At 44.0% G+C, this 11,084-nt stretch overlaps 2 protein-coding genes across 2 annotated transcripts; both read left to right on the top strand.

The window, feature by feature from the left end:
- Positions 1-2,145: 2,145 nt before the first annotated feature.
- LOC111258460 lies at positions 2,146-5,792 on the top strand. The gene is made up of 2 exons (XM_022829729.1): positions 2,146-3,298; positions 5,692-5,792. The coding sequence occupies exons 1-2, from the start codon at positions 2,146-2,148 to the stop codon at positions 5,790-5,792; spliced, it is 1,254 nt and encodes a 417-aa protein (XP_022685464.1).
- A 2,536-nt stretch (positions 5,793-8,328) lies between these two features.
- Positions 8,329-11,050, top strand: LOC111255918. Its single transcript, XM_022823572.1, has 2 exons — positions 8,329-9,489; positions 10,864-11,050. The coding sequence occupies exons 1-2, from the start codon at positions 8,364-8,366 to the stop codon at positions 10,914-10,916; spliced, it is 1,179 nt and encodes a 392-aa protein (XP_022679307.1). The 5' UTR covers positions 8,329-8,363; the 3' UTR covers positions 10,917-11,050.
- Positions 11,051-11,084: the final 34 nt, after the last annotated feature.

Below are 11,084 nucleotides of genomic sequence, written 5' to 3'. Positions count from 1 at the left end.
CCGCCAGTTTGTATCCAGTGGTGATGCCCTCCACCATAACCGCCCCCCCCTTCCGCGGCCCCTCCCCCCACCCGCACACTCTCCCGCTCCCTCCTCTCTCTCTCTCCCCACTTCTTCTCTAGTGCCGCCCGTCTCTCTCTCCCTACTTCTTCTCCAGCATCGCCCTTCTTTCTCCCCACTTCTCCCGCGCCACCCCTCTCTCTCCCCACCTCTCTAGCTGCAGCACCGCCCCTCTCCCCACTTCTTCCGCGCTGCCCCTCCCTCTCCCCACCTCTCCAGCTACAGTGCCGCCTCTCTATCTCCCTCGAATCCCTCCTCTCTCTCTCTACCTCGAATCCACTCCTCCCTAGATCCCGTCGCCACCCCTCTCCTCCCCTCTCCGCTCGCCCTTCAGCTCGTACATGTGGTGAGGAGTGATGGTGGGGCGAGGCATGGTGGTGGCTAGCAGGGCAAGGAGTGTGGCGAGGTCACGACGGTGGGCGCGGTTGCAGGTGCGGCTGCAGGCGACGGTGGGCACAGACCTGGATCTAGGTCCCTCTACCTCCCCCTCTCTCTCCCTCTCCCTCCCTTCCTCTCACGCGGGACGCCGCTCTGATGCCCTTCTCCTGGTCGCATCCCGCCGGCCCCGCCCTTTGAATGGGCATCACCGCCTGTTTGTAATCCAGCGGTGATGCCCTCCACCATCACCGCCGACCTTTTACCACCGACCTCCAAAACCAGCGGTGATGTGGGTTTAGAGGTCGGCGGTGATGAAGCATTGTGTAGTAGTGATTATATGTTAAGTCGGTTGAGTAATCAATCATTGCAATGACACGCTATCCGCTAATCTTTTGACAGATGTATTATATTTGACAGTGATTCTTTCATGCACCCGTATAGGCACTGTAGTGCACCTGTCTCTATGCAGCTCGGCAACAGCGATAATCCCTTGCTCGTGCTAAAAAATTAGCCGTTGCAATGGCACCATGGAAGTGATAACCGTATCTACTAAGACGAAGATGCAAGATCACAAACTACATCCCCGTGGAATGACTATTGGCGCTCCTCCCCAATATCACAAAACTAAATGTACCTCCCAGTTTAACATGAACTGTACATGTAGTAGTATGCTAAGTACAACTCATGTTCTATAATATAATAACCACGGACTCATACAAATATTCATCACATGTAGTACTGGTACAAGCGAGGTGACTGGTGATTCAAATGAACGCTTGAACAAGGGATCACACAAATGGTTATATTACCTATCAATAAGGAGTCAGGTATCAGCTGTTGTATAATTTTATGGATTTCAAAAATCCTTTCTAATCCATATTTTAGAGAACAAGGTAGGGGTAGCTCGAGTTTTCGCTAGATTTGGCTTGAGACTAAATGTGAGATTGATGATTATAATTCTAATTTTTTTTGACACCTCTCATCTAGGTACAGCTGTAATATCTAACCCTACACACGCACACCACACTCATACCACGCGTACACAAACAAACCTACAACTACACTCAGATTAGTAGATCACGTCCTTGGTGAGATCACTGGGTCCATCCAAGACCCCTAGGTGACGGGTGCGTCGCATTTCCCACTACTCCAGCATTCTACTTTTGGCAAAATTCCTACTGCACAGTACTGGAAGCCTGAAACATAGGGAAGCCTGAAACATAGAAAATCAATCCCGCCGGCATTAGCCAGGCAGCACAGTTCCGTAAGGGGAAAGAAGGAGTTGCAACCTGTTTGAGATGCATTTTACCAAAAATACCCCTGGTTGAGAACTTGAGATGCATTTTACCAAAAATACCCCTGCCTGTGTGGGACCCCCTGAGTGACGGTTTCACCTTCACTGGGTTGCTTACAGCTTGCACGCCGAGGAAGCCAGGAAGCATTCGTCCTCCTCTCACAGGCACAGCTCGCAAGTGCATCACGCAACCCGGTGGTTGAGCAGACGCCTCCCCGTCGGCCTCCCACTCCCAGTCCCAGCCGACCCGCCACCATCTTGGGATGGGAGCGCCGGCCTTCTTCAACCTCGCCTCTCCTCTGCGCCCAGGTTGGCTTCTCCGTTTCCCTCCTTTCACTTGTCCTCTTCGGCTCTTCCTACTTGTTCGTGGCCTAAACCCTAGATGTGCCCCAGGGAATTAGGAATTGAGGACCATGAGCGAAGACGGCAGCGGCAGGCAAGGCGCCAGCTCGGCGGCGGTGCCGGCGTCCCCGCTGGAGGACGACAACCTGCTGTCCCTGATCCTCCACCGCCTGCCGGCAGTGCCGTCCTCCCTCCTCCGCGCCTCTCTCGTCTGCAAAGGGTGGCGCTCGCTAGTCTCAGACCCCCGTTTCCTCCGCGACTTCCGCACCTACCACAAGAATTCCCCTCTTCTCGGCTTCTTCTCTGGAGATCTCCTTGGAAACGTCGAATTCACCACAATGCTGGGCTCATCGGACTGCATCCCTGCCTCACGCTTCTCCTTGTGCCTCCGTCCGGGCAGCAGATTTCTTTGCAGCCACCATGGTCGCATTCTTATCCTCGATCAGGAGGAGCAGCAATTCTTGGTGTGGGATCCTGTCACCGGCGAGCTGGGCAATATTGCCTTCCCCCCAGCGTTTAATGGCAAGATGTTGTTTATAATTGATGGGGGAATCGTTTGTGCTGCCACTGACCAAGGCCATGTCCATGGAGCTTGCCACTCGGATCCCTTCAGGCTGGTTTTCTTAGGGGAAGACAGAGAACGGATTCTTGCCTGTGCGTACTCATCAGAGACCAGGGCATGGGGCAATCTCTTCTCCATAATGCGGCCGCCCTATTTTGTGAGGTATAATTCTCCTAAATGTCCTAGTACCCTGTCCAGGAATTCCATTTCCTTGTTGCTTTTTGGGGATAAGGCTGTGATCCTTGAGTTCGACTGGGGTAAAGGAAACCTAGCTCTAATAGATGTACCATCGGATGCATATGACTTCGATGCATTTATTGGTGGCATGTGTCAGTTCATGATTGCACATGTTGACAGCGGTGGCCTATGCTTCTACCTTCTATCAGCTTTCAGTGTCCATGTATGGAAGAGGGTGTGTAATAGTGACGGCATTGCTACGTGGATGCTTGAGGATACAATTGAACTGAGAAACCTTCTTTCGCTCAAGCCAACGATGCACCTAACTATACTGGGACTAGATGAAGACAACAAGGTGATATTGAAATTGACGGATAGTGTTGTCTTCATGGTCAGTCTTGAGTCAATGCAGTTCAAGACACTGTCCACACAACTGCCCTTCTACTCCTTTTCCTTCCATCCATTCAAAAGTTTCTACACTCCAGGTAAAATGACATGCATATATATATGGTTGATTGATGTAATGTATGCAGAATGGATTATCATTTCTTTGCTTCTTTGCGTGTTAATTGCTTCTTTGCTTGCTTGGTGAACTATTGAATATATGGTGATCTTAGATTGTTTTGTGTTTGATATTGTAGCGGTAAAACCATGCTGTTTGATACAGAGTTGACCATTTATGCTATGCTTGTTCATAGAATAAAAGCATTAGAATTGAAGTTTCTTGTATCTATTGCTTTCATGAATTGTGCCACAAATAGTACTCATATAATAGTCGGGCTATTTTCAGCATCGGATATTTTGTAATTTCAAATGAAATATTAGGGAACTAAAAACAATTCTTGCAGAATGAACCATCTGATATATATATATCAAATGATTAATTACTGGGTGCATTTAATAAGAGCTTAAAGTAAAGTATATTACTTCAATGAAATGGTGGGTACTTTGATATTGACACCCATACATATAATAAAACCATAATAACTGTTGTTTTGACCATTTGTGATAATCAGACTAATGTTAACCCGAGGTTACTTATTTTGATAGAGTTAGCTAGTGTGGCCATATTTTAGATCCACATATAATCCTGTGGTATGAAAGAATAGTTTTAATTGGCTAATTTATCACTCAAGCTAGCATCTAAATAGTCTGAGTTTGCTTCTTCATCAAATAAATAGTCTTAGTGTTTTTTTGTGTTCAAAAGTGTATTATTTTTTCTCCGGTCTATTACAGGTTTATGTAAATATCTCATTGTTTCTCTATTGTAATTGTTCCCTCCTTTTTTGCATGTCTTCATTTGTTTTGGCTTCTTTTGCCTGTAGGTATGCGTGTTAGTGCAGGACATAATGTTGCTCAAAGTTTACAAGGAACATAAAATGGCTGCCTGGGAAAATGTGGTATTATACAATGCCTTATTGGTTGAAAGGTAATGCAAAATCTGTCTTACAAGTGCAGTCTGAGTGATCTACTGCATATTGTGCTCTTTTTTTAAAGAAAAATCTCTGCACCTGTTCTTTTCTACCAATCTGAAGCACCAAATACCAAGAGACTCCACAATTCTCCACTCACACTCTCTAGCCCTTCGAAGCTGACTGACGGCTATTGGCTCTCTAATTGTCCAGATCTTGCTCCTCCTTCCATTCTTCATCATCAGCTGCTGTCTGTTCCTGTGTTTTGAACCCATGTTCATTCAATTTGCTGTTTCCTTTCTTGTGTCTATTGAGGTTCTGCTGTTCTCTCCTGGTTGTGCTCTTTTCCAATATGTGATCACTGCACTGCATCTTTGTTCTTCCGACACACTTCCTTTTGCTTGGACACATGTTCTCCTCACTGGAGTACCTCAAGGAGGAGATAAGCGCAGGCATCAACCTTTGTCTATTTGTTGTGCTTGCCCATTGAGGAGAGTGCTGCCATCCTGAAGTGATTATTGTAGATTAAATTACTCTCTCCTGTCCTGTGTACGTGCTGGATACTTTTCCACTATGATAGTTTATCAATTGTGCTTTCACCATTTGTTAGTGCCTATACATATTTGCATGATTGTATGTATTAAGTTACGTATGAATAAAATTTTTTTGGCATGGCATGCGTTTTACGAAATTCATTGGTTATTAATGATGGAATGCATTTTGCTTCAAGTAATCTTTACCTTTATCTATAGATGTTACACATTGTGGCTAATTATGGTTATTTTGTGGTACCAATCATATTAGTTTATTTTCTTGAACACGTAGGAGAACTGCGTGTCATTTCACTAAGAAGAAGAGAAACAAAAGTACAAAATGAACACATCCAACATACCCACGTATTGATCTTAGTCATTTCATTAGTTATCTTAATAGTATAGTAGAGGGAGTGTGCTACAAATTGATCCTAGTGAGTGCAATATCTGCAGATTTATGGATAATCATTCCTGCATATATTTCTTTCAGTCCACTACTATATATCTTAAACGAACCACAGGCTGCATTTCTTTTACTGATTGACATCTAATGCTTTTAGTTTAATATCATGTTATGATGAAACAGTAGTGGGTGAGGTTTTTGTTTTCTTTTACCATGGTAAGATTATGAGGCCTATGTCGTACTGTAGGAACTAATTAAATTATAGATGAGGTAGCAAAATGGCGTGGCATTGCATGAGATTCAATGATCCAAAGGTCATATGCAATATTGCTTCCTTGGTGCTTCTAATGTGTGAAATTTAACTGTTTTGGTCAGCATTTGTCCTGAATAGGTCACTGCATCACTAAAGTTGTATACTTCCATCGATACATTTAGCCAGTACAATTTATTGCTTCTTCTATTTAGTTTTGTGTCTCTGATAAACTTATGCTGGTTTTGTTGTGTATCACTTCAATGATTCAACCTTGCAGATCAGTCCCACACTAAGACATTTGCAACAGCGAATAGTACTACAAAGTTGTTGGCTGACAATATTCCTCGTTCTGCAGGTATCTGTGGTTTGCTCCAGTAGTCGTGATGCAGAAATGGTTTGTTGCCATAGGCCCATCAATTTGCTGATTCCCTTTATTGTCTAGTTTTATGGTCAATAATCAAAGTGTCAACACCTAGATTGGTTCCGATGTGCTCTGGTTACCATGTTTTCTCTGTGGTGCATCAATTTATGTATTGTTATCAACTGACTATTATGCATGTACTGTATTTTACTATGGTGTTTTAACTCCAGTTGTTACATTGGTGCTGTTCATTATTGGTTTTACATGCTAGTTGCTCTGCCTATTTTTGCTAGAAAGTCTTCCCTCGTCTACAGCAATTTATTATTTTTATTTATAGCTTTAGCTTCGAGATTTGTATTACTTGAAGGTAGTGGTTCTACTTGGAGCACATTTGGCAACTGAAGTTTACGAAGCAATGACAAATCTAGAGTCTAGAGAACCACGGTAACTATTATGTGGACACATTGAATTGATAATACACGGAGTTCATAGATAGAGTATCTATACATAAAGTGGGCTCCGTTACATTCATTTCGGGGCCCAAACTGATTTTTGCTGCCTTGGCTTGTTTTTCTTGCTATTCCCTTCCCAAATTAGAAGAAAGGTTTCATTGGACTTAGGAAGCAACAAAAACCTATTCATATATACTTAACATATTACATAATTAACAATGTAGCAGGAAAATACTAGAGGTACTTAGAGTGCAAAAATATTTTAATGATGGGATTATTTGCTCCACAGGTGCTTAGCTAGAGTTTGGTACAGGATGCCGAGCTGCAGTAACACATATTTATCAGGGTAGGCACATTTTTTTGTATGTGCCAACTGACATGGCCAGTGATGTCCCAGCCTTTTTGTTACATAACTATATGAGGTGGACTCGAAGGAATCATCTATCTAATTTGTTGATTCTTTTATTGAATAATTAACTGCAGTCTTTAACCAACTGGTGCATGACTTGAATCTGTGGATCAATGCTTAAAGCAACTGATTAGTAGTACCTATATGTAAACCACTTAATTGACTTGGTGTATATATTTTTTTATCAGTTCACTATTTTGTACATTTGGGAGTAAGTAGTTATCCAATTTCCAAAAGCAAACTAATTGTAAATAGGGAGAGCAAAAAACTGTTTTGTCACTCGGGGAACGAGGATTACATCTGAGGCTCCGATATTGGTCTCTAGTCTCTACTCTTTTGTTTTACTCTGTCCAGTATGTACATTGCTATTCTAGATTTCAGATGTGTCCGGAAGCTTGCTATTCCTTCAAGGTTTCAGGGTCTCAGTGTGGCTCCTGATCTAGGTTACATGTTCTGGTTATGCACCCGAAACTATATATTCCTCACCTCCTTCATGTGATTATGTGGTGGATCAAAGCTATGTAGCCAGATTTTTTTTAACTGATTTTGTTTGGGCTCTTTGTTGAATACTAATATTCTTTCAGAAATTTGAAATTCTAAAGTGTTTGCAATGTATTTATTGGTCTTCGGAGGTGCATACTAGAGATGCATGGGTGCGGATTCAGAAAATAATATGTTGGTCATGCTATTCCTACGCATAGGGCAGCACTTTGATCACGATAAGAATTGGACAGCTTTATTCAAATTGATGTGTGTTCCAAACGATAATACACCGTATGCTTTCAGTAGCCTAGAATCACAAAAGGGAGCACCCCAGACCTTGGGCTGGAATTTGCCTAATATGATCTGTGAACCACAAAACTTGTAGCTATGCCTATCATTTGCTTATGTACGAAGTAAACTCAAAAGTTACTATACTACTATCGTTTCGTATCATATATACTTTGGTAAAACTGTATCTCCCATACCTAATGTGCTAGGTTAAAATGTCTGGGTGTATTACAAGTGAATGTAGGCATGTGAGGCTAGGAAAGTGCGGTCCGCGACAAGTGCCACAAAATATTTGGTGCTGCGCTGGATATTACGAGGCCACCTAAAAGAGGTCAAGTTTAATATGTTCTGTGAGTTGGCAAGGAACATGGTGGGGAGTGATTTAGCAGCCACAGTGTAGTATGTGGTTTCCCTCTTTAAGAAATGAAAGGTTATCAACTAGTGCTTCTCCAACAATATAGACAATTACGAGCTGAAAGAATTGGGCTACGACAGATCTAAAAGTTATTTATTAGCAGAAAACAATCTTCTCTCTTATATTTTTTTCTCGGTGTAAGATAAATGCTAACATGGATCAATCTACCCATCTAGGCGATTGTACTTTATTGGAGATGACGTATCCTCAACAGCTTAATCCAAACATGTCCTTGTAAGCAAAACGGCAAAAGCTACCTAAAAAGTTACCGTCAACCTAAACATGTCCTACTCAAAGCTATCTCAAAAGGAAAAAAAAATACAGACTCTCCACACTTCTGTAATCTGCTATCTAAAGTTACCGACAACCTAAAAGTCTGCGGCACCAGCACTACACCTGCTAAAGTTGTCAATATATCCTTTAGTGGCAGGGCCTAACAGAGGTTTGAGATTCTGCTAGTATTTATTTGACACCACCTGCGATCAGTCACGCAGTCATCATCTTCGCAGTCGCAGCAAGAAATCCACAGGCCCGCAGCGAGATGAACCTCTGCCATTACTTCCCCAGCTCGGGGACACCTCTTGACGACGACGACCTCCTCACCCAAGTCCTACTCTTCCTACCATCGCCGTCGTCCCTCGGTCATGCCTCGCTGGTCTGCAAGCGATGGCACCAACTCATCTCTGACCCTAGATTCCACCGACGCTTCTGTGCTTGCCACCAGAAGCCTCCTCTCCTGGGTGTCTTCTCCACGGATTCTATTTGCTCCGGCAACATATACTTCACTCCTACACCGGATTCGCCGGACCACACTCCCGCCGTGGCACGACTCGTAGTGTGTCTTGGTAGCGGCAGTGAAATCCTTGGCTGCCGCCATGGCCGTCTCCTCGCCAGCAACTGGGCCAGGCACCACTTCTGTGTGTGGGACCCCATCACCGGTGACCAGCGTCATGTAACCTTCCCCCAGGCATTTGATGGCAGGAGGAAGGTCGTGATGAACGGGGCACTCATCTGTGTTGCCCGCGAGCAAAGCCATGTGCATGGCAGTTGCTGCTCCGGCCCCTTCCAGGTGGTCTTGCTAGGCCGTACGGCCCGACGCATTTTCGCGTGCGTCTACTCATCGGAGACCGGCGCATGGGGCAATTGCACCTCCATATTGCGGGGGCATTTCCGGGCTGTTTCTGCCAATCATTCCAGTACCCGTGTTGGTAATTCCATTTGCTGGTTGCTTACTGGGCAAAGCCTAGCCATCCTTGAGTTTGACATGCATTTGCAGAGACTTGCTGTCATAGAAGTCCCATCAGATGCACTTGACCCTGATAACTTTATCCAAGTCTCGATCATGCCAGCAGATGGTGGCGGACTTGGCTTCCTTGTTCTATCGTACTCGATCATCCAATTATGGAGAAGGAAGGACACATGTGATGGTGTTGCGGAATGGGTACTCAGAAATACTATTGAGATGAGCAGCACTCTTTCCCTGAGGCCGCAAAGTTTGGTGGAGAACCCCCCACTTATACTGGGGTTTGCTGAAGAAGATAATGTTTTGTTTCTATTTATAGATTTTGATATCTTCATGCTCAATATTGGATCCGTGAAGTTTAAAAAGTTAGCGGAGGATATGGGTTACCGCTTGTGCCATCCATTCACAAGTTTTTATATCCCAGGTAAGTACTCACATGCTTATATATGTGCTGCAATTACTTTAAGCATATAAGATGCATATCATTTTGAAATTCATCAGTTCCGGTTCAACCATCTGAATGCGAAAGGAAGTAGCACAATAGGACACATTCCAAACTTTCTGCCCCGAGCTTTCATCTCTATGATCTGGGGCTTAATATGAAATCCATATTAATAATTGCATGTATAAAAGTTTATTAAAAAATATTTTTTGTAACTTGGCAAGAAACCTCGATTCGTTCCATGTGGCTGCTGCGCCTCTTCGTGCGTGCTCCGCCGTCGCTGCCCTGCAGCCACTCAGATGTGGAGCGGATGGGTACAGATGCTGCCAGACGGTCACTACTACAAAACTGAGCATTGTTAGTACCGGATGATTTTTATCTGATACTAACGCGTGGAATTAGTACCAGGCTTAAATTTTCGATCCTTGGATGCCTTTTAGTGCCGAGTCAAAAAACCACCTGGTACTAAATGTCATACTTTAGTACTGGTTGGTGTTATGATCCGGTGCTAATGCTCCTAGACCATTTAGTACCAGGCAATAACACCAGTATCCCGTGGAGCACCATTTAGTACCGTACTAAATGGATATTTAGTACCGGTGGGTATTATTGCCCAGTACTAAATGGCATGACATTTAGTACTGAACAAGCGGTACCGATCGGGCGTCCGATACTAAAGGGGGGTTCCTGACCGGTACTAGAAGTCGATTCTCAAGTAGTGGGTGGCCATGGCGAGAGACAACAGAGAGGGTGGGGAGGGGGGGGGGCAGTGGGAAGCAGGACGGCTCTTGCCTAGGCAAAGAGCACTACGAGGACTCCATGAATTGCTGACCAGGAGCTTTGAGACGTGGTGGCTTGAGTTGGGGAAAGAAGATAGGATTTCGGGGGAGAGATGGTGGGTTCCTGTTGGGCTGGGCTCGTTGGGGAGTTTTTTGTCCGCATGCTCTCCACGCTCCCATCGGCCCAACAAACCCGATCAGGAGCTTGCCGGTTTTTGGTAGTGTGTCCACCTACCAGTGTCAAATTTATATGTGCTAGATAAAAGAATGAGTTAGATATGTTTGAGCTATTCTAGATATGTTTTAGAAATCTGTAGGATCAGGATCACCTGGCTTTATAAATCAAGGGTACACCGAACAGAGTTCACAAAATGGATGCATATGAAAAAGTATTTTTTGGTAACTTTGCTTTTTATGTGGAAGATAGTCTTATGATGCTATGCTTGTTTCGCACTATGAGGATGATGAATTTAATGATTCCAAAAAAAAGATAGAGGAACCCAGTGTTGATATGTCAAATTTAAATATTTTTTTGATGGAAACCATTTTTGTTGTTTGAGTTTTTATATACTTGCAGGAATGGGCATTGGTAGTGGACATGGTGGAGTTCAAATCCAGCACAACGCATAAATCAGGTGCCTCATAATAATCCGAAAAAGCAGTCCAGCATTACTACTATGCATGCCTATGCCAATGTTGTTCTGAATTCAACAGCTGTGAAACCTTGCTCTATTCCTGATACTTGGAGGATTTGCTCCGCCCCCCCCCCCAACCCCCCGGGTTCGAAATTTTTGGGGG

This window comes from Setaria italica, chromosome IX (assembly GCF_000263155.2).
Source record: "Setaria italica strain Yugu1 chromosome IX, Setaria_italica_v2.0, whole genome shotgun sequence".
In the NCBI taxonomy this organism is placed as follows: Eukaryota; Viridiplantae; Streptophyta; class Magnoliopsida; order Poales; family Poaceae; genus Setaria; species Setaria italica.
This window is presented reverse-complemented; position numbering and strand designations above follow the sequence as displayed.

What these genes read in the sequence shown, in the direction of transcription:
- LOC111255918 (XM_022823572.1), top strand. Translation starts at nt 8,364, where the DNA reads ATGAACCTCTGCCATTACTTCCCCAGCTCGGGGACACCTCTTGACGAC. An exon ending in CACAAGTTTTTATATCCCAG is followed by an intron (nt 9,490 to 10,863) that starts GTAAGTACTCAC and finishes ATATACTTGCAG; the next exon opens with GAATGGGCATTGGTAGTGGA.
- LOC111258460 (XM_022829729.1), top strand. Translation starts at nt 2,146, where the DNA reads ATGAGCGAAGACGGCAGCGGCAGGCAAGGCGCCAGCTCGGCGGCGGTG. An exon ending in CAAAAGTTTCTACACTCCAG is followed by an intron (nt 3,299 to 5,691) that starts GTAAAATGACAT and finishes TCAACCTTGCAG; the next exon opens with ATCAGTCCCACACTAAGACA.